Source organism: Microtus oregoni, unplaced genomic scaffold, assembly GCF_018167655.1.
Source record: "Microtus oregoni isolate MIOR12 unplaced genomic scaffold, Mior012 000010F_ref0000083, whole genome shotgun sequence".
Classification (NCBI taxonomy): domain Eukaryota; kingdom Metazoa; phylum Chordata; class Mammalia; order Rodentia; family Cricetidae; genus Microtus; species Microtus oregoni.
This window is the reverse complement of record NW_024543069.1, coordinates 44,306,593-44,333,905: the sequence shown is the minus strand read 5'-3', so window position 1 is coordinate 44,333,905 and position 27,313 is coordinate 44,306,593. Positions and strand designations below refer to the sequence as shown.

General features: G+C 42.5%; 1 protein-coding gene and 1 long non-coding RNA gene across 14 annotated transcripts in view; one reads left to right on the top strand and one right to left on the bottom strand.

Annotated features, from left to right (window-relative positions):
* Tnik (TRAF2 and NCK interacting kinase) overlaps positions 1-25,420 on the top strand; it is a 440,041-nt gene extending 414,621 nt beyond the window's left edge. For 9 of the 13 annotated variants that reach the window (XM_041658954.1, XM_041658953.1, XM_041658949.1 and 6 more), the window contains one exon: positions 1,578-6,149. In XM_041658954.1, the coding sequence (XP_041514888.1) occupies positions 1,578-1,661 (84 nt within the window). In that variant the 3' untranslated portion in view covers positions 1,662-6,149. Of the gene's footprint in view, positions 1-1,577; positions 7,171-25,402 lie in introns of those variants that run through there. The other 4 variants (XM_041658945.1, XM_041658944.1, XM_041658943.1 and 1 more) reach the window with 4 other exon arrangements.
* LOC121452727 lies at positions 9,019-15,290 on the bottom strand. Its single transcript, XR_005974914.1, has 3 exons — positions 15,213-15,290; positions 13,779-13,931; positions 9,019-9,170 (listed from the first exon to the last, which is right to left on the bottom strand). It is a non-coding gene; the product is annotated as an uncharacterized LOC121452727 (long non-coding RNA).
* Positions 25,421-27,313: the final 1,893 nt, after the last annotated feature.

Here is a 27,313-nt window from a genome sequence, read left to right as displayed (position 1 = left end):
CATTCTATTCACCCTTAAGTGTAAAACATCTGACATGTAGATGAACTTCTAAAAACTGCCACTCATTGCCAAGAAACAAAATCACAAATTCAACTTTTGCCATGCCCTGTCTCATTCCACCCATGAGTCTCCTGACATGTCACAGGGGGACTACGTTCTAATGTAAGTGGCCATGTCTGTCCAGCACGATCAGTCACCCCACAGGAGTCCACTGAGGTGACCATGCTCTCCCTTGCCCTCCCAGTAGCTAATCTACATTTGCCAGCCCATGCTCTAAGACAATGGTCAGCCTAACAACCATGTCCCCCAGCAGCAGATTTGAACACCTGTAGGAAGGAATGTGGTGGGTTGAGCTGTTTACATCTCCTTGCTCACCCCAGTTCCCCAGAGGCCAGACTGGTCTTCATCCAACCCTGGTAATATGGGTCTGGATGCTGTGTCCCTGGCTAGCTGCTAATGACCTCGTGTGATCAAATGGACGGCAGCTGGGGGAGACAAGGATGGTTCTAGGGAACTTACCAGACTGCGTCAGACACTAGACTTAGCAAGTACGATTCCAACACTTCTCCAGGCCTAGAACCCAAGAGGTGAAATGTCTGGGTATGGACAGCTGCCCTGCCGTTCTTGACAACATACCCCAGCAGGCCTCGGCCAGCCCACACTCTCCGGCAAGGGCCTCTAATTTAGTCCCTGAATGTACATATGGGGACAACAGCAACCCCTCCTTTCAACAAACCCTCACCTTCACCCCTATTTCGAGTCTCTGACCCCTAGAATAGCTTTACTTTCCTCTCTAGCATCAGCTAAATGTCAGGCAACTCCTCAAGCTTCTTAAGGAACCATGAGGACAAAGTAGCACTAGGGACGAATACTCATTCCTCAAACCACAAACACTGACTGATTGAAGGGCTATTGCACAGCCCCAAATATTATTTTCCTGGGGCAGTGGTTCTCTGACATTCAGCTCAAGCAAGCAGTAATCTGAATTCTGCTCACTTTTCCCACGCCTTTGATAAAATGATTGAACTGGCTCAAACCTAATGGGCTGTGGTTCCGCTTATTAATGTCATTATCTCCTTTGGCTTGGGATCTGCCAGCATCAGCAGAGAGGCCAAGTGCCAACCCTGAGGCACCAGGCTGGGCAAGCATTCAACACCTTAGCCTAGACAACCATAACCACTCTAATATCTTTGGTTTTAAGTTTAAAAATTGAACATCAAAGTTGTACAACTGTCAGTAGGCCCCAAAATGTTGCCCATAAGTTTGGGAATTAAGGGGTTCTCTTTCATCTGCCTCCATGTCACTCACGAGGGAGAGAAAGAGTGTCCCTGGACCTTTGTAGAAATAATCATTGTCCCAGGCCAGAAGTCCAGCAATAAATAATAATCTGAGAAAACATAAGGGCAGGAGGATTTCCATGCAATGCACTCTCTGAAATGTCACTATAAATACTGGCCAGAGAAACTGAATGTGTTGCAAGGGTAGGACATGTGAGAGAAAAATGGCTGTACAGTTGAAGAAGAAAAGGGGGAAAAAAACCCACGAAGTTGAACTAACTTGTTTTTAATTCCAAACAGGTATTTTTTGCATCCGTGCGATCTGGAGGAAGTAGCCAAGTGTTTTTCATGACCCTCAACAGAAATTCCATGATGAACTGGTAACGGAAGAGCACTTGGCACTTATCTTCATGGTGTTCTTTCTAATGTAAGAGAACATAACTCATGTGGACGTTTGCCAGTCTAGAGGCAGACTCAGAAGGCCTGGTTGAACATCCCACTTTCCCGTTTCCTCTCCCTCCGTCCCTCCCAATAGAGTCCCTCTTTCAGTGTTGCAGCCTGGTTAAGAAGGAGAGAAAGAGGTGGCAGGAATGTCCGGGAGATGCCGAGGATGCTGCATTGTCTGTGGACACAGTTGGACCTTGTGCCCTTCGGAGTTAGGGATAGAAACAAAATTGTGTGCTTTTATGATTAAGCTGTGTTTGTGCTGGCTTTTCAGTTCTTTTTGGTCTGGGATTTTTTTAAACTTTTTTTTCTTTACCCCCTTATTTTGTAAGAATGGGGAAAGAATGCATACTGGGAAATTAGACTTTTTTTTTTTAATTCTGTCTGCCTGCTAGCTTAAAGTATATGGTATGTTGTAAAATCTCCAATTCCCGGTAGTGAGAGACAGCACAATAAATGTACCTAATCTTTCTGTACTGAAGGCCATAACCGCATTGTCGGGTAATTTAAGAATTCTCTTGCCTTCACCAACCCAAGAGGATGTTTTGTTGTTGTTGATTTTTTTAATTGCTACTGGCTAATGAATTTTTGAAAGAGAAGCAAAATAGCTGGTTTTCTCCTCTATGGGGAAATAGATTTTAAATGGCTAAGCTACTAGCCTTAACCTAATAAAACCAACTGCTATGTTGTGAGTCTGGCAGGCCATATTTTGATATGGCCCTTTCTGGATGGAAGATGTTGAATGGGACAGAGATGCCACTGAGTCACACTTGTGACTGTGGAGGGACTCTGGGATGCCATTGTCCCTCGATTATTATGCAAGAGATCAGGGCGAAACATGGGATGACAGGTGGGTCACCCCGAAGGAGCTTCTGAGAAATGAGCTAATATGTCTATGTAAATACACATGTGTTCTTTCTTCAAGGCACAAAGCGTCCCTACTAAGAGGTCCCTTCGTTTGGGCTTTGTTAGGACTGAGACTGATGGAGATCTTTCCTGGAGCTGGGGTTAACATGACAGCCGTGCTCTGGAAACCCAGCTCCCTCCCAAGGGTGCCACTTTCTCAAGATAAAAACTGTGACAAAGAAGAATTACTAATAAAAGTTTCTGAGCTGCCTGTGTTCGCACTGGGTCAAGGGACTAGACTCTCCAGCCTGCCCCAGACACTGCAGGCACCAACAGCTCAGACTTTAGGGGACCTGGAGGCAAGGCTTTGGCCAAAATTCTGAGACCCTAATCACGTTATGTTCCTCTAAACTTCCCAACATACTGTTAACAACATCTGTGCAGAGGTGTGTATGTGTTTAGTTCAGGTTGACTTGTGTCCTTCTAAACCCTTACTCGAATGATTTGACCCTTTATGTGACTGGCTGGGATTCTTCCCAAAGCTATGAGCATGGCCTCCTATGGTATCCAGGTGTTGCAAAATGGTATCTGTGCTGTGCTTCCTGTTTTAACCTACCTCGTTTTGTTTGGTTTCGTTTCTCTGTTCATCGCAGCAGTGTTTTCTCCAGGAGACATATAGAGAGCTCAACTGGGCAATCTCAGCTGTATTGAATATTTCCAAAACAGTAGTTGACCAAATTGTTCTTTAAAAATTGGAGGGAGAAAAAAAATCTCCAATGACCAAAACCTAATGAGGTTTGTTTCTAAAGAATGCAATTACTGTAAATGGATCAGAAAAAGAAAAACAAAGATCGTGATCCTACTGATTTTGCCTAAACAAATGAGCAGCTAGTGGACTATTAATGAGAACGAAGCATATGTTAGGAGAATGGTACCTTAACCATGGTGGTTTGGCCAAAGGGGATGAGAAGGGGAAATATTTGGAGTTCCGACCTATAGCTTATTCTGTACTCCCTGAGGGTGAGGTCGTGTGCAGTTATCTGAAGCAGGTAACACATAGGTGTGCAATGAGGGTGGTCTCCAGGCACCCCCAGGATGAACCCATCATGGTCCCTTTAGCTCTCAGAAGCAATGAAACCCTCCCGTTCTCATTTTTACTGCTGGGGTTATGCTGCTGAACAACACTGTCTTTACAAATTCTAGGGGACAAATTCAGCAAGAGCTCTGGGTTAAATTTAGCAACTGCAAAAATTGGATGCTGATATGAACATTAGATAATAGGGATTTGGGTCTTGTCTCCAGACGTGATTGCCACCAGCTCTTTATATTGCTGCTGTGACAGTTTGAACCAGAGGCTTCTTAAATTATGTTGCAAACTGATCTTCGTTTTTATGTTTTGTTTTGTTTCATTCTTATTTCTACGTGATACATCCAAAACACACAGCTTTAAATGATTTTTTATTGTGGGACTTTGGGTACAGTTAAGAAATAAAAGGGAATCATTGTGTTTAAACATAAGGTAGTTTGTGAATGTATTTTTTAAAATCTAGATTCATTGGAACAAAAATCATAAGAAAACATATTAATGCCGTCTTGTTTACAGTATGGACAGTGACATAACATAACATGAGCTTTTTTCTGGTGCCAACAAAACAAAATAAAACACAGATGTTAAACATCAAGCCATGCCTTTTATATTTTTGTACAAATATTTTGCACTGAGCATAAGGCAAAATCAAATCTAAAAGAGACCCGCAAATCTCTGCCCCTTAAAACACATTTATAGAATTCCTTGAAGCAGTTATCTTCAAAAGTAAATATTCCAGTAGTTATGACAGGTCTCAACCCTACCTTGTGAGACCTTGGTCATGCAAAGTAGAATGGTGCCCTTGTGGTTCATCTTACAGTTTTCAAATTTGGAGGTGGATTTCCTTTTCTCTATTTGTTCTTTTTTTCTGGTGGGTGTGATCTCTTTACCTATTGTAATTTTAAATTTCTTCTGTTTTTATCTTGCCTTTTAAAAGGTTTGTTCCTAGAAATTATTCGGACTTCTGTTTTTCTACAAGAAAGAAGAGGCTTCCCCAAATTAAGCTTTAGTACTCCTGTGCATCCTCAACATGCTAAATTGCTGACCATCAGCAAACCCACTGAGCGTGCTCACACCATAATGTGGGCGTAGGACCTAGGAAGAGACCACTGTGCTTAAGCGCCAGCCAGGACATTGTAGCTTAGATTCCTATATCCAGAGAAAGCTGGAGGTAGATGGACTGGGATGCCATACAGATCATATGTAGAATCCCACAGCATAAAAGCAACAGTTATATTGACTACCACGTGAAACCTAATAGCTTTAGTTAGAGCTCAGTAACTTTCTCGAGGAATTTTATACTTTAAGACTTAGACTTGTTTGTATGATTATGATTCTTATTCAGTAGGGTAAAGTCAGTTTGAGGCAAACTCTCATGAGGCCACTAAGACAGGGTCCCCTTCTCTGTGAGTTCGAGACCAGCCTGGTCTACAAGAGCTAGTTCCAGGACAGGCTCCAAAACCACAGAGAAACCCTGTCTCAAAAAACCAAAAAAAAAAAGAAAAAAGAAAAAAAAAGAAAAAAGAAGACAGGATCCCCTGCTTCTAAAGCAACCATGGCTTTCTGGGATGCACACCTAACAAACCTTGCACTGAGTGCACATTTTTCAGAGTCATTGTGGTTTCTGGTTGTCACTACTTCTAACAATTCTCTGTGTGCTCTTGTGATGCCCTGATGGCTGTGTCTCTGGTCCCTCCTGTGCAGTAGTTTAGCAAGAGGTGTGATACTCAGGCTGGAGCCATCTGGGTTTTGTCTATTGACAACGAAGGGCCGAAGTCTGACTTCACAGTCCACAGAGTTCTCCTTAAAAACTGCTCTCCCTGCTGTTTTTGTGTGTACGAGTTCATGTCACTGCATCCTCGAACCGTGCAAGCTCTCTGTGTGTGCTGTCTTGGAAAGTCCACGTGAACCGGCACCCTTGCCTCTGTGCTGACTGCTTGACGGTATACAATGTGCTGCATCACTGCTAAGAAAGAAGATATAGGTGTTAGTGAGACTTTGACCTTAGCGTGCCGCAGGACAGCATGAAGAAAGAATCTGCCATGCTCCAAACATTCCAGAGACTCTCTGGTACTCGACAGTTGTAAATTAGCAACTTAGTTTTAGTTCATTCCCCCCTAAAATTAAATCTAAGTGTCCCAAGCAACTACACATCTGATGAACTAAGAACTTGCTTTCTCTGAGACTACACAAAAGACTATGACCCAAAATTTAACCCCAAAGTCTAATTGTTCTTCGTTTACCGCCTGGGGTGTCTCATCAATGCCATTGTATTTGGCCTTGCTCACTGCAGCAGTATGAGGAACCCTAACATGAGCTGTCTTCCCATGAGTCTCACACAGTGTGGCCATAAAATGATCTCTTTTCCAGATCCCAGCAGAGAGTAAATGTCCCTCACCATTCGCAGGTCCCGAGCTGACAGCATCTCCGCTTTTGCCAAGAATTCTCCAGTGCCATCTTTATTTCCATACTGTGCCATTGGCCTGGAAATTTCTCCATAGACATTTGTGATAGTCAGCAATCTGCACAGCATTAGACCACCTGAGATTTATTCTTCTGCGCATGCCAGCCCATGAAAGCCCACAACACAGAACAACAAAGGTCTCCCCTAAAGTTTCTAAACAGAAGATCCCTGGATGAGGTTTGTACTGTTTTAAGTCAGATCAAAATCTTGCTATACATTTGGGTGAAATCTATAACATACAATTGAAAATAATAAAAAAAAATATATATTCCCTGAGCTTTCCAACCTCTGGCTGTGTGTGATCGTCTTTGCACCCACTTGCTGACTCTGCGTGACTTTGGTTTTGATGGTTCGTCTCTTAAAGACAGCAAATTGCTTTGCAGAACAAAGGACTGGCAAGTGCTGATGGGAAGACAAGTGTTCATTCCCATCAGTGGATCACTATTGGACCCAGCAAATACCCATGCCTCGACTGCCCTTTACTTCTCCCTTCCCGCAGGTTCAAGCATAATGTAGTTTGTTTAAGGGACCTGAACGTTTCCTGAGTCAGAATTTCACGTGTAGGGCGGCAGCCATGAGGGAGAGGACAGCAGCTGAGCACACTGGAAAACCGCATGTTTTAAACACATTTCTTTTTTTACATTTTAGCTGTCTTAAACTGTTAGTGCAGCTGCAGAGAGATAGCAAGTCTGTAATACTAGAAGGGAAAGTATTCCTTTACTGCGCCTATGAATGGTTACATTTTTAAACCTCTTATTTGCAAACGTGTCTTGAATGGTCAAAATTCTGCAAAACTGGATATAGTTGTACCTCTATGTATCTTCCTGAAAAATTCTTCCAGTCAAAACTGTCAAGTGTTCATTTCCGTCACTAATACATCAGTTCTTCAATAAATGCTTCCTACAGACGCTCTTGCTGCAGTTGGGAAGACTTTGGTAAGCTCTAAGCCAAAGATTCCCTAGCCCCACAGCCCCAGACCCACTACAATACACAGAGGAAACGTGTGACGGAGTATTAACAGGAACAAGACACATGGTAATTTCTCAGCGCCATTTCCATATCAAAATCCCACCTCACTCTCCCAATACCCATTTCTCTGAAACTCTTTCATCTACTGAGAAAGGCTCTGAGCCCCCACCCCCACTCCCAGCCACTCTCCTGTGTTGCTCTCGTATTCAGCCCTTGGCCCACTGCCACTTCCTGCACCACCCTTCCAAATGCTTGATCCTTTTTGGTATCCATTTAGAAACTGCTACAAACACCCTGGCTTCTCATTCATTTTTCTGGTGCTGTCTAGTGAAACTTACTATCAATGACGGTAGGATGAGGACAGAAGCTCCCAAAGCCATAGTTCTTCCCATTGGTCCTGGCGTGTGTTCCACATCCTTTTCAAACAACAGCCATTGTTCACCCCACCGCCTTCTCTTCAGTGTTACCAGTGCCCTCCATTCCATGGGAGGGTTTCAACCCCTGATGATACAGTGTCCTGTGCACAACCCTACCCTTGGCCCCGCTACCCCATTTCACTTCCATCTGTGGGTCTGCTCCTCTTCAAAGACAAACTCCCCTGGAAGAACTGTGTGCACTCACTAACTGAATCTTTTCCCTTAATCTCTGAGCTATTTTTTTTATTTTTTAAATTTATTTATTTATTAAGGATTTCTGCCTCGTCCCCGCAACCGCTTCCCATTTCCCTCCCCCTCCCCCCATCAAGTCCCCCTCCCTCATCTGCTCGAAGAGCAATCAGGGTTCCCTGACCTGTGGAAGCCCAAGGACTGCCCACCTCTATCCAGGTCTCGTAAGGTGAGCATCCAAACTGCCTAGGCTCCCACAAAGCCAGTACGTGCAGTAGGATCAAAAACCCACTGTGATTGTTCTTGAATTCTCAGTATTCCTCATTGTCCGCTATGTTCAGCTAGTCCGGATTTATCCCATGCTTTTTCAGACCTAGGCCAGCTGGCCTTGGTGAGTTCCCAATAGAACATCCCCATTGTCTTAGTGTGTGGGTGCACCCCTCGCGGTCCTGAGTTCCTTGCTCGTGCTCCATCTCCTTCTGCTCCTGATTTGGACCTTGAGATTTCTGTCCGGTGCTCCCATGTGGGTCTCTGTCTCTGTCTCCTTTCATCGCCTGATGAAGGTTAATATTCAGGAGGATGCCTATGTGTTTGTCTTTGGATTCACCTTCTTATTTAGCTTCTCTAGGAACATGAATTATAAGCTCAATGTCCTTTATTTATGGCTAGAAACCAAATATGAGTGAGTACATCCCATGTTCCTCTTTTTGGGTCTGGCTTACCTCACTCAGGATAGTGTTTTCTATTTCCATCCATTTGTATGCAAAATTCAAGAAGTCCTTGTTTTTCACTGCTGAGTAATACTCTAATATGTATATATTCCATACTTTCTTCATCCATTCTTCCATTGAAGGGCATCTAGGTTGTTTCCAGGTTCTGGCTATTACAGACAATGCTGCCATGAACATAGTTGTGCATATACTTTTGTTGTATGATAGGGCCTCTCTTGGGTATATTCCCAAGAGTGGTATTGCTGGATCCAGGGGTAGGTTGACCCACTGACTGGGAGAAGATCTTCACCAACCCCGCAACTGACAAAGGTGTGATCTCCAAAATATATAAAGAACTCAAGAAACTAGACTGCAAAAGGCTAATCAACCCAATTATAAAATGGGGCACTGAGCTGAACAGAGAATTCTCAACAGAAGAACTTCAAATGGCCAAAAGACACTTAAGGTCATGCTCAACTTCCTTAGCAATCAGGGAAATGCAAATCAAGACAACTTTAAGATACCATCTTACACCTGTCAGAATGGCTAAAATAAAAAACACCAATGATAGCCTTTGCTGGAGAGGTTGTGGAGAAAGGGGTACACTCACCCATTGCTGGTGGGAATGCAAACTTGTGCAACCACTCTGGAAAGCAGTGTTTCGGTTTCTCAGGAAATTCGGGATCAATCTCTGAGCTATTTTAAATCAGTCTTTTGTAACAGGAGGAGCAGGCTGCTTGTCGTCCCAGGCACCCGGCTATCTTACACCTGAAAATAACCACACAGAACTGTATTCATTTAAACACTGCCTGGCCCATTATCTCTAGCTTCTTATTGGCTTATTCTTACATCTTAATTTAACCCATTTCTATTAATCTGTGTATTGATATGTGACTGTGGCTTACTGGCAAGATTCTAACTAGCGTCCATCTCAAGCAGGAGATACATGGCGTCTGCCCCTCTACCCTTCCTCCCAGCATTCAGTTCTGTCTACTCTGCCTACCTAAATTCTGTCCTATCAACTAGGCCAAGGCAGTTTCTTTATTAATTATCCAATGAAAGCAACACACAAACAGAAGGAATTCCTACACCAGTCTTTCATCCCCAGGATAGTGGCTTTGCCAAGGGTTATCAGTGGCTGCCTCCCCATCCAGTGCAGGTACCAACTCTGGCTGTGCGCTGCTTCTCTGAGGTCTTTGTCACAGCCAGGAAATGCTTCTTGAGATAGCGCCTATGCACTGGACTTCCCCATTCCCCGGCATGTGCTAACAGCTAGTACTGGACAGTCCCTTTCTAGGTGAATATCTTCAACCTTGGAGCCTTAAAGAGCACCTTACAACAGCAGAAGCCACATTTTCATCTCCTTCCCTCACCTCCTTCCTGAGGACATGCTTAATTTGCTAATAAGCATCTTCATTTGGATGAGTACTGTGTCACACACACACAAAAATAAACAAATAATAAATAAACAATTCATGATCTTCCCCAGATTGGCACAATGTGAATCCCATCCTTCCACACTGGAAAAATCTCCTCATCACTCCTAATTTTACTCTTTCATATACCATATCCTAGTAATGTGGCCTTTCTTAGACTCAGTATATCCATGATCTGATCTGGGCCAGGTCACTTTCTACCTGGCATGATGCTTTCAAAAGAGAAGCCAAAATATGCCACTCTTCCACTAACCTCCACAATATCTTCTAGTTCCCTCAGAATAGCATAGTCATGTGACCATTATAGCCACCCAAGTAATCTGCCCTACCTACCTGTTGACCCTCCCCGGCCCCCATAATTCCTTCTCTGACCTGTTTTTCTCTGTTCGCTTGAATCTAGTTCATGCTTTACCCAGAATATCTTCAACACATGCCCCTTCCTGATACCCCATACCTGCATGACTTGCTCCTTCTTTTCCTTTAGATCTTGTTCATAAATATCCCTCTACCCTCTGAGGGCTATATTATAAAAAAATATAAAGGAAGCAAGGAAGGAAGAGAAAGAAAAAAAGCTGCCACCATTTCCTGTTTTACCAACACTCATAACTCTTCTTGCCCTGTTTTGCTCCTGGGTCTGTCCGTGAAGTGCTTTGGAGAATACCTAGCAGACAGTAGTTATTCAGTAAATGGTTTTTTGATGAATAAATGAATAAAATAAGCAGTAACTGTTCCGGAACTAAAATGGAATAAAACTATGTGGTTAGTTTTCATTTCTATACCAAAATTAAGACGCTGTCTTCAGAGGCCATAAAATCATAAAGCGTAGCTTTGCTTTCGTAGACAAATAGGAAACCAGGTGGGTTGTCATTTCTGGCAGAAAAGACAACTGACTTGAACCCTGACTATCCTTTCCCAGTTCCTGAATCTTCACAGACTCAGCTGCAGGAGTAGAAGAGAAACTATCACCCAGACCACCGAGAAAAGCTGCGTTTTTAAACTTTAGACTAACTCAAGGAATGGCCCCTTTTAAGCTGTTGTCATTGTACCAAAATAAATAAATAAATAAATAAATAAATAAATAAATAAATAAATAAAATGTAGTTTTGGGACGTGCGGGTTAGATTCTTCATTTGTTTTGTGGGAAAAAAATGTTTAAAACTCACAGCAACAGTCAGAGACCTTCTGCCAAAGGTAGCTTCAAGATGCCTGACGATATTTGGGTCTTAATCCTCAGTGGCAGGAGTTCTGAGGCCCCTCTGGGCAGCCTTTTCCACTTGTATACACTCGGTGTCAGTGAATGTTGTTGCATGAAGCTTCATTGTAGGACACTGACACGTGCCTTCTATGGATTTATTGTTTCACCGAGTCTTGTAAAAGGCTCAATTTGTTCAACTGTGTATTTATCTCCTCCCTTAATAAAAAAAAAAGATTTTTTTTTAAAAAAATACAAAAGAAGACAGTGAAAGGCTGTAACTGAAGCAGTGTAACAAAGAAACGGTTGTCCCTCTTATTCTGTGTCTTCTCACAAAGATGCTGAGACAAAGCATAGCCAGGGTCAAGGTCTCTGTCTTTCCAGGGCCCATAGGGACCTGTGGCGCTTAGTTGTAAATATCTGAAATCCTTTACAGAAGAAGGGTTTCAGGTGTGAGGAACATGAAAGAGAGATTCAGAGGAGCCCAAAATGTTACAGCACGTGAGAAAAATCTAGAAACCAAAAGCTTTCACTGTTAAAATCCAATAAATGTTTTTAAAATAACTTTCCAATATGATGTACATAATATCTTATTATTAGGTTTCTTTAGACATGTATTACAGCAGCTTAACTATATGCTTTCATTTGCCACAATGAACTCTGTCCATGTTCCGTGACAAGAACAGTTTGGGACAGGCCTGATTCTCCCCCGAAAATAGTTACCTTCTTCCCAGTCACTTTACCAAGTGAAGTGATAAGGATAGGATGATAGAACTGTGGCTTGACCAAGATTTTCAACCCTTCACCAGAGGCTGAGTGGCCCCAGGTTTCTGTTTCCTCTCAGCCAACCTAGTAAAAGAGGTATTCAGAGCTAGAAGACATCCCGGAGCAGAATGACAGAGTAGTCGCTCATAGTTGGAACCCAAATTAGCAAAATTACCACCCGTGGAGGCAGAATGACCAAATGGGATGAGGCCGTGAGTTTTCTGACCATCACAGACATTCTGTGCTAGTGACCCAGCACGCTGCTGTTCACGTGTGCCTGCGCGAATGCCGACAGATACCTGCTTCTTTCAGCACGTGTTCCCATCTGGTCCCACGTAATGTAGGCAGCCCTTTCCTCAAACTTCACAAGACTTGGGTCTTGAGTAGGGGAGCCTTCAGTTTTGACTTTGGCATTTCACTGGCTAGTGAACTCCAGGAGAACACGGGACAGGTCCTGACTTACGTCAGCACAGAAATACACTGCCCTTCTCAAAAGTTGTGGAGAGGAAACCTGACATCATCCTCTTGCACTGGAGCCCAGCATGTGCTTGCCCAGGGGACTATAACTTAGGCTGGCCTCAAGGAGGTAAGTGGTAGTAGCCTCATGTAACATTCCAGAAACTTCTATATGTGCTGGCATCATCAAAGGGTAGCCATGCTGTGAGACAAAAGTTACCACAAAAATCATCATATTCTAGGTGCCTTGTCAAATAAAGACTGATTCCCAGTGTTTTAAAATATGCTGAGTTTCTGTCATACACCCAAGAGAACTGAAAAGCAGCAGAAATTTCACAATTACTTTCAGGTGAAACTCCATGTTATAAGCAATGTTTCCACATGAATACACACCTACAGACAATGCCTGGGGGACGTATCATGCAACTCCCAGCCTCGCAGATGTCCTTAAGACTCCATTCTCACATTTGTGTCTTTGTTGTGTTTTATGACGATGTTTTCATCTAGGTTATATACTAATGGTCATTGGTTTAGCTCATCTAATAAAGCTATCTTAGTTACGGTCACATGGAAGAGGACTCCATTTTTATGTTAATTTTTGACCAGTTCATTTGCCATTGGAGGCAACTATGATCTTACTAGAACATAGCCTGCTGGTTCTATGCATGTCAGAGTAAGCAAAGTAGCCACTGGGTTATCAGCTGCCTTTGCTACATACAGCCGGCTCCACACTGGATGCTGAAGCAGTAGCATCCAGTAGTAATTTCCTCATCAGCAGCTTAGCTTAGCTGCTGATGAGGAAATTACCCCTGCCCGCCCCCATCTATAATCCTGCCAGGAGCAACAGTTTCTTAGGCAGCTGAGATGAAGAAGGCAAAGGGACGGGAAACATGCATTCTCAGGCAATAATGGAAAAGATAGTCTATTCTTGGACAGGAATGCAGAAACTTTGGTGGAACAGAGGGAAGTGTTGTTGTGTGCGTTTTCCTGAAGAGACACACTATATATTCACCCAAGATAAGGCCCTAGCAGCAGAGCAAAGAAAGTTCCCACCCAGGTCTAGCTTAGAGCACAAGGGAGTTTACTGAGGTTACTTACAGGAGCAGGGATGACTCAAGGTACCTGTATCACCAGAAAAGATCACATCCCTACAGTTCAATGCATAACTAGCAGTTTGGCTGGTTGAGGGCCTTCATAGCTGTTGATACTGAGTATGTAACCTCAGGGACGTTTTTATAAATGCTTTAAGATTCAGGAACTACCTAAGCCAAAAAGTTTCAGATTGTGGGGATCACTTTGTCTGTAGATCTGTGCATTCTTCCAGCTGCTTCCTTCAACACTAAGCACTTCATTTTTCTCAGGGAGTTCCAGCTTTGCAGCACGAAGCTACCCTGCTGCCCACTGGCTCGAATGCTCCTAGTCATAAGACTAACTCAAGGGCTTATTTCAAAGGCAGCATCCTGAGCCACCCTCCCCGCACGTAAGCAGGAATTTGGTAGGCTGATTAGGTAAACAGCCCATCACAACCTGAAGAAACAGGACATCTGGACACTTGTTCTTCTATTCTGCAGCAGGCTTTCCAGAGGGTACAGAGACCAAATGCCTCGGGTCAGAGAAGCAAGTCAGTCAGTGAAGTGTTTTTCATGTAAGCATAAAGACCTGCATTTTATCTCCAGAGCTCTGTGAAAACAAAACAATAACAACGACAAAATAAAACAAACCAGATCAGGCACTGTGCTTGCTTGTAATCCTAGCTCTGGGGAAGTGGAAAGAGGCGGATCTTGGAGCTCACTGACAAACAGCCCGGCCTCTTTGATGAACTATAAGCCAGGGAGAGACCCTATCTGAAAAATAATAAGGTGGCTGGCACCCAAGAAACAGCACCCAAAGTTGACCTCTGGCCTCTACATGCACACACACCTGAGCACGAATGTGCACCTACAAACAAACACAGAATACACACATACACATAAGAAATCAAGTCTCCATAGCGATACTTCCTTATGCTGTATCGGCACCGTAGCTGCCATTTTTCCTGTGTAATGTTTTGAGAAGAGAGGCTGGGGATGATTTAGCTCGCCCACCTGAACCTTCTGTCCTTACCCTCTCACCTCACCTACACTTCAAACTCCTGGGTGGACGTCCTGCTGGAAACACACCCCTCTCGCTTGCTAAAGCATTGCTACCCATTAGGGACCTGGGCCTCCTACTCAGAGACTCTACACTCTGGCGAGTCAACTCAACTTGAAGATTGCCAAGCCATTTCACTTTTGTCTTGAAGCTAATTCGGTAATACCTTCTAGTGTGTAGAAAAGGTGGTAAAAGCACACTCAGTGGCTGTCAGTTTTGTTAGCAGACGTTATCACTGACATCTCTCTGAGCTGTTTCTTTGTTCATGTTTACTGTCTTATTAGTAATCTTTAAACCTGCATTTATTTGGGAGTAAATCTTTAATTATTTAAAACTCATCTTTTATACACGACTTCTTTTTCAATCTTTTTTCCTTTCTATCTTACTTTGTAGTTATCTTTATTTATACTTCTGGGTGATTCTAAATTCCTCAATTTGCTTCTCACCTTCTTTGAATATTTTCTCCTTTATCTTCTGCACTCACCTTTAGATGCTGCTCTTTGCCTCTCCTGCTGCTGATTTATACTCCGTCTTTATTTTCAGGCATACTGTGTTCCCTTTAGAAAATTTTTATCATTTTATCTGATTCTACCATTTTCATCACATTTCTGTAACATTTACAATTTTCTGTCTGGTTTTAATTTTCATTTGTAGTTTATTCTAGGTCCTTCCTCCATGCTGTATAAATAGCAGAGAGACTGATCAAGAGAGAACTTGCCCAGAGTGTCTGGCTAATGGCTCTAAGTAAGAAGCTACTTCTGTTATTACCATCACACCAAAGGGAGAAAAGCCCCCATCCTATGAAAGAAGAGAACCTCTACAAGGGCTTACCAGAACACAGTAGCCTCCAAACCCATGTCACAAATGTGATGGCAGTACCTGTGAGCAACTTGTTCCTTGGCCTTTATCTGAAAGGAAACATGAAAATAAAATGAAAAGAGAAGCGCTGAGAAAGGGAACATAGTGCCTATGCAAACGTGATGGAGGAGGGTCATCTTTCTATCTGTTGTTTCATTGGTTAAATAAAGAAACTGCCTTGGCCCATTAATAGGACATAAAATTAGGTAGGCGGAGTAAACAGAACAGAATGCTAGGAGAAAGAAGCTGAGTCAAGGAGCTTCTCCTACCAGACACAGACGCAGGTTAAGATCTTCCCTGGTAAGACACCTCGTGGTGTTACAGGGATATTAGAAATGAGTTAGATCGATATGTAAGAGCTAGCCAATAAGAGGCTGGAACTAATGGGCCAGGCAGTGTTTAAAAGAATACAGTTTCCGTGTAATTATTTCGGGTATAAAGCTAGCCATGTGGTCGGCCGGGGTGCTGGGGAAGCAGCCCCGCCGCTCCTATTACAACACAAACGGAAGGACAGACTTCTGAAGTCAGCACACTGTGAGTGTGCTGGGTAATGACTCAGGCTCAGCTATGCCAACCTCAATTCTGGCTCTTGACACAAGCAGTGTATGTGTGTATGTTTTGTGAGTACATATAAACCTATATGTGTATTATGTGAGTGTATGTGTACATATGTGAAGATGTTTATATATATATATATGTATGTATATACAAATCAGTGTGTATGTATGTGCCTTTATATTGTCATATATGCTCTTCTACGTAACCAAGATGAAAAGTTTCCCTGTCCTCATACATTTTAAAACACCAAATAACTTGGCTGACTACCTGTTGTTTGGTGCATGTTCCATCTGGAGTCTTGGAGTTTATATTTTTGCTACATTGCGCAGGAGCTTACTTCACCTTTTAAGCTTTAAGTTTGTTTGTTTTTTAAACACAACTCTACTCCAACAAAAGAGAAAAAAATCCCAATCTTCATACTCAATTTCACCTTGTCAAAACAGCAGCTTTGAGGGCAAAACCACAGTTTATCCCACAATCTGTTTCTTCCTCCAGCATTCCCAGTAGCGCAATCTTCACTAGAGTTCACAGTGACAGCAGACAAAGCTTAGCCTCAAGGGTCTGCTACTGAGACGCTGTTTTCTTCTCTCACTCAGTAGATGTTTTGAATGTCAGCATCTGGGGGCTCAGCTTCTGGAGCAGGCCTCTCTTGGTGGCACAGACTGCTCAGTGTCTGGAGCAGGTCTCTCTTGGTGGCACGGACTGCTCAGCTAAAGGACTGAAATGCTCACAGGCTTCCATTTGGCAAGAGTCCATAAAGCCGGTGTGTGAGTCAATGATAAGGACCAGGGGGCTACAAGCTGCCTCTCGTCATTTCCAGAAAAGAACTGCAAGAGAATCTGTCTGTCCTCAGGTCCCCAACCCCAATGGAAGGAACACTTGCAACTCTCTTTGCTTTCCAGAGTGAGTGTCAGCTAGAGACCCAACACTTATCTTCTCCTGTCCTGAGAGCAGAAAAATGACCCCCTGGGAACTTAGTGCCTAACCTGCCAGTGCTCACTACCTGATGGGCCAAGTAACTCAAGAGGTCAAGAGGCTGTAGCAGGAGAGGAATGCAGGCTTGGTGCCAGATCACCCAGGTCTGAACTCCTTCCATTTTACCCGACTCTTCATAGACATCCAGCTCTCTATCTGGCAAAACACGGAGCCATTTGTACCCATGGGTGGCAAGGCAAAGGCAATGGCCTTGTGTTGGGTGGATCTTGCAGATGTCTCAGAGAGAGAGAAGCATGTACCTGTGCTTTCACTCCAGAAAGAGCCCCCTAAGGAGAGTTTTCAAAGACAGGAAGAAGCAAGGGGGAAAGGCAGAGTGTGAACCCAGCTAGACTGCACGCTTCTTGAAGAGGGGATGGCTAATACATGCCATGGTTGCATTCCACTGCAGCCCTGAACATCCAGAGGAGCTCATAGTCTGCTCCAAGGACCACAGAGCTGCAGGATTAGCTGCAGTGGCCTTGGCTTCTGATTCAAGCCTTACTTGGCTTTCTGACGAGCCTCCTCTCCTCAAAAGCCTGCTTCCCTACCCTAAACAGCTCATAGTGTTTAACCAAAATCCACTTGCCCTGCTCCAATGCAGGAGGCGACTCCAGGTTGTGAATGAAGGGGGCATGCTATTTGGGCTTATTGTGCTAATCATGCCACTGACTCTCGGTCTATCTGAAGAATTGCACTCTGTGTTTGCACACACATTTAGGGCTTTCTGAGGAGGACAGGGCTAATGAGGTTGACGTTTCTCAGAGATCTACAAGACAAAGGAGCCCTTGGGTCATCAACTTGTCCACCTGGGATTGCACCATCTGCTTGTTTCCCTCCGTTCCTGGAACTTCTAGCTCATAAACAGCTGACATGAGCCTCCTCTGGCCCTGACACGGCTGCTTTCACTGGTGACCTGCTGATCAACAACACCGAGCCATGCTGTTTGCTTATCCTCAACAAGGACTTCATGATCTTCGCTCCCATTTTTATGTCCACCTCATCAGCCTCCCTCAGCAGCCTGCAAATGAACTGCAAATGCTTTTCAAGGCAGTGGCAGAAAATAGCTCAAACAGTGACTGAAAATGATTAACCTAAGGACATTAAAGAGACACAAGCTCATAACAGAAAGATGCCCTGTGGAGTATTGTGTACACTTAGGTACGTTCAGCTGGAAAAAGTGGTTAGGAACAGAGCGCTTTAATTGACTTAATTTAAACTCTGATGACTCGAGCATTATAAACAAGAGCTTTCTCTGTGCAGCAATAGCACTCAATTAGATTAAATTGCCTGGTGATTAATTAATTTAGGACAGTGCTCACTGAGAAATTGCCATCGATACACATCTGTCAAATCAATTTGCCACAGATTGTCAAGCCTCTGGGGTCTGGGCAGTACAAATCCAGGGACACTCATTCAGTAAGTGACCCCTTGCTCTTTTAATTTAAAATTCCATCATGGCCAAATTTCACAAACTGCAGATGGAAAGAAAGAGCAGCTCATCTAGCTGGCCAGTTCAGAGGTCCCCAGGAAACTACATTAGCTCTTGGAGAGGGTGTTTACTGAGAAGAAAGAGTCACAGAAACTGAGGGTATACAAACCCCAGTGAGTGACCAGTGAGTTGGTTCTTTTCTGAGCAGTACGTCTAGACGAGGTTATTTCATTCTACAGCAAGCCCACGGAGCCGACGTTGTTCCCATCTTGCATGGGCAGATAATGAGAGTTCACCTAGGCTGTCTTACAGATAATATCCAAAGACTTGTCCACGCTCAAGGACCCAGCCCCTGCAAACAAAGGACAAAGCCAGGCCTCTCCTCCCTGGTGTCATGTGCTCCAAAGCTTTGTGTGCATGAGTTCATTAGATGCCTCTGGTTTTGAAGAAACATTCCAGAAAGGTTAACTACATTCAGCAAGTTCACAAGGTGACCAGACACTAGGCTGGGATTGAGGAACTGTGTGTTATTTGCCTGTGGATTTATGTCCCACGCTGAGGGAAAAGACTGAGGAGAAATTGGACCTCAGCGACCAAAAGGACAAGAGTAACTTGTTTTTCTTTTCTTTTTTTTTTATTTTTCCATTCAAATATTTACACTTCCTTCCCTCCTCCCAATCCCCTCCCACTCCCCCACTCACCCTCCTCCCTCCCCCTCCCTGTGTGAGAGAAGGTCAGGAATCCTACCCTATTGGAAGTCCAAGGCCCTCCCCCCTATATCCAGGCCTAGGGAGCTGTGCATCCATATAGACTAGGGTCCCAAAAAGCCAGAACATGTTGTAAAAACAAGTCCCAGTGCTTTTATCAATGGCTTCTCAGTCATCCCCCATTGTCAGCCACAATCAGAGAGTCCGGTTTGATCACATGCTCGTTCAGACCCGGTCCAGCTAGATTTGGTGAGCTCCCATTAGAACAGGCACACTGCCTCAGTGGGTGGACCAACCCTTCGCGGTCCTGACTTCCTTGCTCATCTCCCTCCTTCTGCCCTTCAAGTGGACCTTGGGATCTCAGTCCGTTGCTCTGTCTCTATCTCCATCCGTCTCCGGACAAAGATTCTATGGTGATATTCGAGATAATCATCAGTGTGATAGTGGGGCAAGGACAGTTCAGGCTCCCTCTCCTCTGCTGTCCAAGGACCTAGCTGGGAACATCCCCTTGGACACCTGGGAACACCTCTAGAGCCAAGTCTCTTGCCAACCCTAAAATGATTCCCTTAATGTAGATATCTTCTTCCCTGCTCCTATATCCGCCCTTCCTCCATCTCCACCCTCCCACTCCCCCAAGCTCTTGCCAGTCCTTCCCTTCTCCCTTCCCTTTCCTCTCCCCACCAATGATAGCCTATGCTGGAGAGGATGTGGAGTAAGGGGAATACTCATCCATTGCTGGTGGAAATCCAACCTTGTGCAACCACTTTGGAAATCAGTGTGGTGGTTTTTCAGGAAATTGGGAATCAACCTACCTCAGGATCCAGCAATACCACTCTTGGGAATATACCCAAGAGATGCCCAATCATACTACAAAAGCATTTGTTCAACTATGTTCATAGCAGCATTATTTGTAATAGCCAGAACCTGGAAACAACCTAGATGCTCCTCAATGGAAGAATGGATGAAGAAAGTGTGGAATATATACATATTAGAGTACTACTCAGCGGTAAAAAAAAAAAAAAAAAACCAAAACAATTACATCTTGAATTTTGCATGCAAATGGATGGGAATAGAAAACACTATCCTGAGTGAGATAACCCAGACCCAAAAAGATGAATATGGTATGTACTCACTCATTTGTGGACTCTAGCCATAAACAAAGACATTAAGCCTATAGTTCACAAGCCTAGAAAAGCCAAATAACAAGGTGAACCCAAAGAAAAACATATATAGATCCTCCTGGAAATAGGAAGCAAACAAGATTGCTGGGAAAAAGTTGTGAGCATGGGGGTGGGGGCAAGGGTGAGGGTGAGGTTGGGGGAAGGAGTAACTTGTAAAGAGAGGTCTATGCCTGATGTGGGGGCAGGAAGTATTGGGGTATGAAGTCCTACAGATCCAGAAGCCAACAGGAACCTCTTTGTTCTTCAACATATGGGTAATGAACACGTGATAAATTGATACATTTGAACGCTATTCAGCTGTAAAGAAAAATAAAATTATGAAAATTTCAGGAAATGGATGGATCTGGAAAACATATTAAGCAAAAGTAACCCAACCTCAGAAAACTAAAACCACAAATTACCTCTTATGTGTAGATCTTAACCTGTTATATATACTTGCAAATGGGAGGTGTATGTGTGCGTGCGTGTGTGTGTGTGTGTGTGTGTGTGTGTAAAGCCTAAAATCAAGAGAGGATACATATAAGTAATGAAGAAAGATGGAGTAGACAGAAGGGCACATGAAACACAAGAGGATAGGGGTAGGCTTGCAAAAGGGATTGTGGAAACCATGATTTTGTAAAAGTAAGGGGGAGAGAAAACATGATGATATCTATCAATACCCTGCATGTTAAATTTTAAAAATACATATTTTGAAAAGTATAGATCTTATGTTAATAATTCTTGCCATATTGTTAAATAAAATACCAGCAATACTTGGCTCTACTCAAGTGACAATTTTTGTTTAGGTGAAATAAACAAAGATTACCAGGCTGTAAAATTGAAGGTATTGTGTCCTTTTCAACACAATGGTATGTGTGAGGTGCTTTGTGGCTTGAAGCACCTCTAGAATATTAAATACTATTCTTGTACATACATGTTTCTTAAGTTATGGTTCAAGAGTTTGAAGAGAAGAGGAGCAGAATTGCAATGATGCTAAGCCCTGGTTTTCCTGTTATCCATGGTTAGGAATGACAGTTGAGCATCGTGTATTTGACAGACTTTATGGCAGTGACAAAGTATTTTAGCAACATTACTTTGGGAGAAAATATGTTTTCTCATAATTACAGCAGTTTGGGTCTATTGTTGGAAAGGGGGGCTCGATGGAGCACCTCACACCATGACAACCATGGGCTACTTCCTCCTTTTTCTTTTATACCATTTGAGTCTCTAGTCTTCAGAAGGTGTCAATTAACTCAAGTCTTTCTCCATAGTTACTCTTCTTTGAAAAAGACCCCCAGATTCACCATGAAGTGTACTTTATAATCACCTGGGTTTTTGTGGACAGTAGATGAAGTCTTAAGTGAATATGTATTGTTTGTCACGGGCATAATCACCCAAAGGACTCCAGTGCCTCAGACTGGAGTGACAAAATGACAGAGTATGTCCCTGGGTGTGGCTCAGAAGGATGCTAAATCTTACGCTGGTCCACGTATGAGTGTTTCTTGATCAGCGTGTACATAAACTATAACCACTTCTTCCTCCTCATATATGTTTACAACTTGAGACTGCCACTCTACAAAGACCTCCTCCTGAGACTAGCTAAGTCAGACCCCTTGCCCAGCTGTAAACCATAAACCTGCCTCCTTGTTCAGTTGTAAATGAAGGTGGACGCTTAAAAGAAATCCCATGCTAGCTCAGAATTGAGAAATAGACGGTTATTTATTTAAGGGTAGATACACAAATCAATATCCTCTGTTGGAACAGAAAACAGCAACTAAATCCCTCAGCCAGAAAAGAGACTGGATATATGCTTTATATCAGCATAAATAGTATAAGAGGCCATGCCCAAGTGGAATGGCTTCTGGCAGTAGGAATTCCTACAACACCTTCCCCCTTTGTTCAAATAATAGAGTTCTAAGCCTAATACAAAATTATATACAATAAGAACAAATATATCAAGCAAGAAACGTGATAAATGTTTTAATAATTATCCTATCATAGTGAGTTTAAGTTTTGTATAATAAATAACTTGACCAAGTCATGAGAGGAAAGTAACTACAACTATCTAGTCTTCAACTCCATGTAAGATACAAGAAGGGAAATAATATTACTTGAGTAAGCAGGAAGTGTAATTAAGTAACTTTCAAAAATGTACAACAAATGACAGAGATAACAAGCTACCTAGGCAATCACCCAAAGTCTCATTTGCAATGTTGAAGCAACCAACTTTGGTTAAGCCCTAGTGAAACTGACAGACCATTTTTAGAGGAAGGAAATTTTTTAGAACCATCTTACCTTGTCTTGGCAAGATTTGACAGTCTGTTTTCTTGTGTCTTTTTTATCCATTTCCGGATACCATGTACCTTGTCAGTGGTTGAGGCCAATTGTGCCAAGAAGAAAACAAACTGCAAGTGGAGTGTCTTCAGTGCTCAACATTCTCTCAGGAATAGATTGGTGCTCCCAGGAGCAATTGTGTCTCAAGTCAACAGAACCCTAAGTTATTTAAATGCCATATTCTACAGCTCTTTGAAGTGGTTGAAGATTATCTATCTATGCAGAATACAATCTTTATGTATCTCAAGAACCTGATTAGCCTAACTATAAGTATGACAAACATAGATGACTATTGATCTATAATTCTTAATACCTATATAACTTAAAGACTAAGACTTCATATTAGAATATGAATATTAGAATATTATACAATAAACAACTATACAACAAATGAAAACAATGACCTCAAAATGTAAACAATGTATAAGTATCTTGATCAGAGGTAGAAATATACATAGCAATATGATAAATATATCCTAAAATTGTATCAATATACAAAAATGTTTTAAGCATAGGTAGAAGCATGTATGTATACAATATGACAAATTAACCTTGCCTAGGTATAAAAATATTGTGGATGAAAATAAGAACATATTAAATATAATTTAAGTTTATATTAATATACAAGAATCTATACCAATGTAAATTTCCTGTAAATAATAAAATAGAAACATATTCAATATAATTTAAGTTTGTATTAATATACAATAATCTATACCAATGTAAATTGCCTATAAATAATAGCTCACAAACATTCACTCTATTACTCACTATTATTATTAGTGTAAGTAAGCTCACACTAATCTATTATCCCATCCAATTTTCACCTTTTTTTCCCAAAGAGATCCCTGAGCCTACAAAATTTCTCCCTAACCCCCAACCCTATGCCAATTATAATCAACTCCTAAATGATGTCCCTAACCCTGAAGACAAACTTTGTTGGGAAAGGGGACGTCATCTTGTAGAAGTACTTCCAGCTGTCATGGGATCCTGTGAAAGTAAAAGGATGGTTAAGTTTACATCATACTATCAACTACAGGTGTACTTGGGTTGCTGTTGTAGTTGGTGCAGCCCATGAGATCCTAGCTTTAATATGTGTCTATCCTTCCTTCACTTCCTTGTTGTCCCAGTTAGCTTTGTTCCTGAAGCTGTTCAGAGCACAGTTTCTCTTTATCAACTCAAGGTCTTTAAAAAGTAGACCAGGACTTCTATTCCTGGGAAATTAGAATATATACCCTTGACTCAACTCCTCTGCTGAACACAACACCCCTGGACTCTAACATAAAACAAATACAAGAAGACTAAGAAATATTTTTTGTAGTTTCTTTTATACAATAACTTCTTTATTCTGGCCAACTACCATCAAATATAATATATAGTACAACACACTGGGCCCAACCTGTGCTTAGGCCCATAGGAGCCTAGACTTCTACCTCATGACGTTGAAACAACAATATAATAATAATAATAATAATAATAATAATAATAATAATAATAATGATACAGACATATACAATTGGTCACTACTTTGGAGTGTTCAACTTTAAGTGAGACATCAGTATCCTACCCCGTCCCCATGAAGCTCAGGGATCATTTCCAAAGAAAAAGCAGAAAAGTTGTAAGAGTTGGGGGTGGGTGGCTGTAGAGAAACAGTATCTGCTGGGCATGTCAGTGTTGTAGAACACATGGACGCATAGCATTTGTAGCTGTGACTGTATGCACAAGACTTAAAACAGATCAAGCCAGTCAAAATCTCTTCATGGATCGGGAAAGGGTTCACAAAGTCTCACCTGTAGCTGGGGATGTTGCTGGCAGAGAAAGGCAAGTCTTTTCAGGAATGTGAACTTTAGGAGGCTACCTCCTGTAATGCTTTTACAAATAATAAATAAATAAATAAATAAATAAATAAATAAATAAATGGCATTTGAAACTAGAGAAATGGCTCATAGCTAAGAGGAAGGGCTACTTTTGCACAGGACTTAGGCTCAGCTCCCAATACCCACATGGCAATGGATTTAGTCCCAGTGCATCTGATGTCCCTTTCTGCCTCCACAAATACCCAGTAAACACTGAGTGCACATACATACATGCCATCAAGACACTCATATATATGAAAATATAATGTTATCTTTTAAAAGTGTACAAAGTTGGGAGAGAAAGTGGTGGCTGTGGAGATAGGTGAGGGATTGGTGGGGAAGAAATGAGAGATGGAGATTTAATTGAAAGACATCATAGGCATATATGAAATTCTCAAGATCAACAAAAGCAAAAAAGAGACCTGAAATCCCTGCCACGGTGGTGCAAGAAAAAGCCAATGGGTGGTTAGTGTGTTTAGCTGCAGTAAAACAAGGCTCCAGCCGACAGGCTGTCACCTGCAGTAACAAGGCACACACCCCCCCCCACACACACACACACTTCTGGAGGAGTTGTCAGAGGATGTGTGGTGGAGAGTTAAGATTTCACCATTTGTCCACCATTAATAATGGCTGTCTCTGCCACAGTGCCCTAAATACCATGCCAGGAGCTGGAAAATCGCATGCTTACCCAACTTTAATGAGAAACCTCCCCTACCATGGTGTCAGTAGGAGCAGAATCAGTAACTTGGGCTTCAATCTTCACCTGGCAATAAGGAGCAAACCCAGTTATAACTGCGGACTTCGACATCCCCGTCTCAGCTGGTAGAGCAGCTACCCTGCAGCCTCAATGACGCTATCACTTCATAAGCTCCAGTGACGCGTGGGCATCAAAACGTAGAACCCAGAATGACAGCAGGATAGGCACAGGAAACACAAGCAACACAAGGAAAAGGGGCTTCTCCGTCTTCCAGTCTACTCAAAGCCCCTCACCGGCTAAGCCAAGAATTTCTGCACAGGGTTATCTACATGGAAACAATATCCATTCTAGATAGAAACATTCTGAATGAAGAATATTAAAATAGCAGTGAGGCATGCTTCAGGCTCAGCATGTGTAACCTTTGAGTGTGTCTTTTCCCTTTTCCAGATGTAAACCTGCACCGGGAATGCCACAATCAAGATGATAAACTCCATTTTCAGTAGAAGGCTTGTCTCAATCCTCTTATGCAACCTTGTGCCCCATGGGTCAGCCTTCTCAGATTGTATTCCTATCCAATGCACCCAGGAAACACTGGAAAACCAAATTCCACAGCAGCAATCCTTTCACACCAACTTCAGAAGACGCCCAATTAGACACACAGTGATGATCAGGCACCACGCCTGGCACTGTCTAGAGAAGCACGCCCACCCACACCTATTGTGTATTCCCCCTTCCCTATTCTCTTTCCGTTCATGCCCGTTCTTAAAGCTGTTTGAAATGTCTTAATAAACACTAACGTGGCTTCGTCGTGACAGTTCTGAAATTCCTGTCTGCCACAAGTCAAGAGTCCCAGGTTCACCTGAGTACAGTCATCTAGGAAGACCTCCAACTGTCACAGCATCTGCCCGCAGTGGTGGCTGGCTCCCACTCCTGCTGCTGTTACCAGAATGCCCTCTGCTGTTACCAAGGAAAATAGAGCTGCTTGTACATCTAAACAAAATTCACTCAAGGCTTGGTACGCCAAAAATGGGAAAGGCTAATCCAAGGGATCAGAACCGGTTACATAGAGTGCGTTTAGGGGTTGGAAGACTCAATTTAGCAAAGCTGAGAGTCAGTTGTGCGGTTACTACAAAGGCTTAATTCAATTCCCATCAAAATCCTTGGGCAGATATAGACAAGTTTATTCTAAAGGTTTTGCAGAAAAGCAACAGAACTAAACATTTTCAGGAAGAAAAACAGAGCGAAAATAATAAGCCTCCAATGTCAAGATTTTATATATATACACACATACATACATGAGACCTGGAGGTATTGGTGAAGAAATGGACATAGAACAAAAGAACTCATAAATAAACCCACAGACAGATATCCAACTCACTTGTACAAGGCTTTATGTTTGAACCCAGTACAAGAAAAGAAAAATTACAACACCTGACAAGTCAAGATGGAGCAAGAGGTAAAGGTGCCCGAGTGCCATCCTCAGGACTCAGGTGGTGGAAGGAGAGAACAGACTCCCACAGGTTGTCCTCTGCCATGCACAGCATGTGCCAAAGCATGCACCACCACCCCACAGCAAACAAAAGAACGAATAAATAAATAAATAGAAAAGCAAAAGCAAACACCAAAGTTTGGGCACTGTAGGAGAAATTCGGGGAGGAAGCAGTGGTGCTGGGCAGTGGACAGCCATGGGGCAAGGAGTCCTAACCAAGGCCTTACATTTTATTTTTATTTTTTTTTAAATATTTATTTATTTATTATGTATACAACATTCTACCTCCATGTATGTCCACACGCCAGAGGGTGCCAGATCTCATTACAGATGGTTGTGAGCCACCATGTGGTTGCTGGGAATTGAACTCAGGACCTCTGGAAGAGCAGCCAGTGCTCTTAACCTCTGAGCCATCTCTCCAGCCCCGGCCTTACATTTTATTAAAAGCAAAAACAATCAAAATAAATTACAGACATGAAAATAAATGTGAACCATTTAGGGGATGTGGGCTATATAGGGAAAAAAATGAGATGAAAACAAGGGCTAAAATTCTCAGATGCCATGTCATAAAAAGAAATATTAGTAAGTTAGACTTCATCAAAATCAAAACATTTTTTTGGAAAACTCCCATTAAGACGATGAAAGCTAAAAAGTAGGAGAAAACATTTGCCAAATATATATTCAGTAGAAGTCTGGTATATAAAGGTGCTAACAAGCTGTCAGATCACAAAAGAAACATGTAACAGACAACAATGAAGATCCAATTAAAAAATGAATCAAATGGGCCAAGGGAGATGGCTCAGTGGAAAATGGTACGCAACACGCACTAATAAATGTGTTTTTAAAAACAGAAAACGACCAAAGAAGAC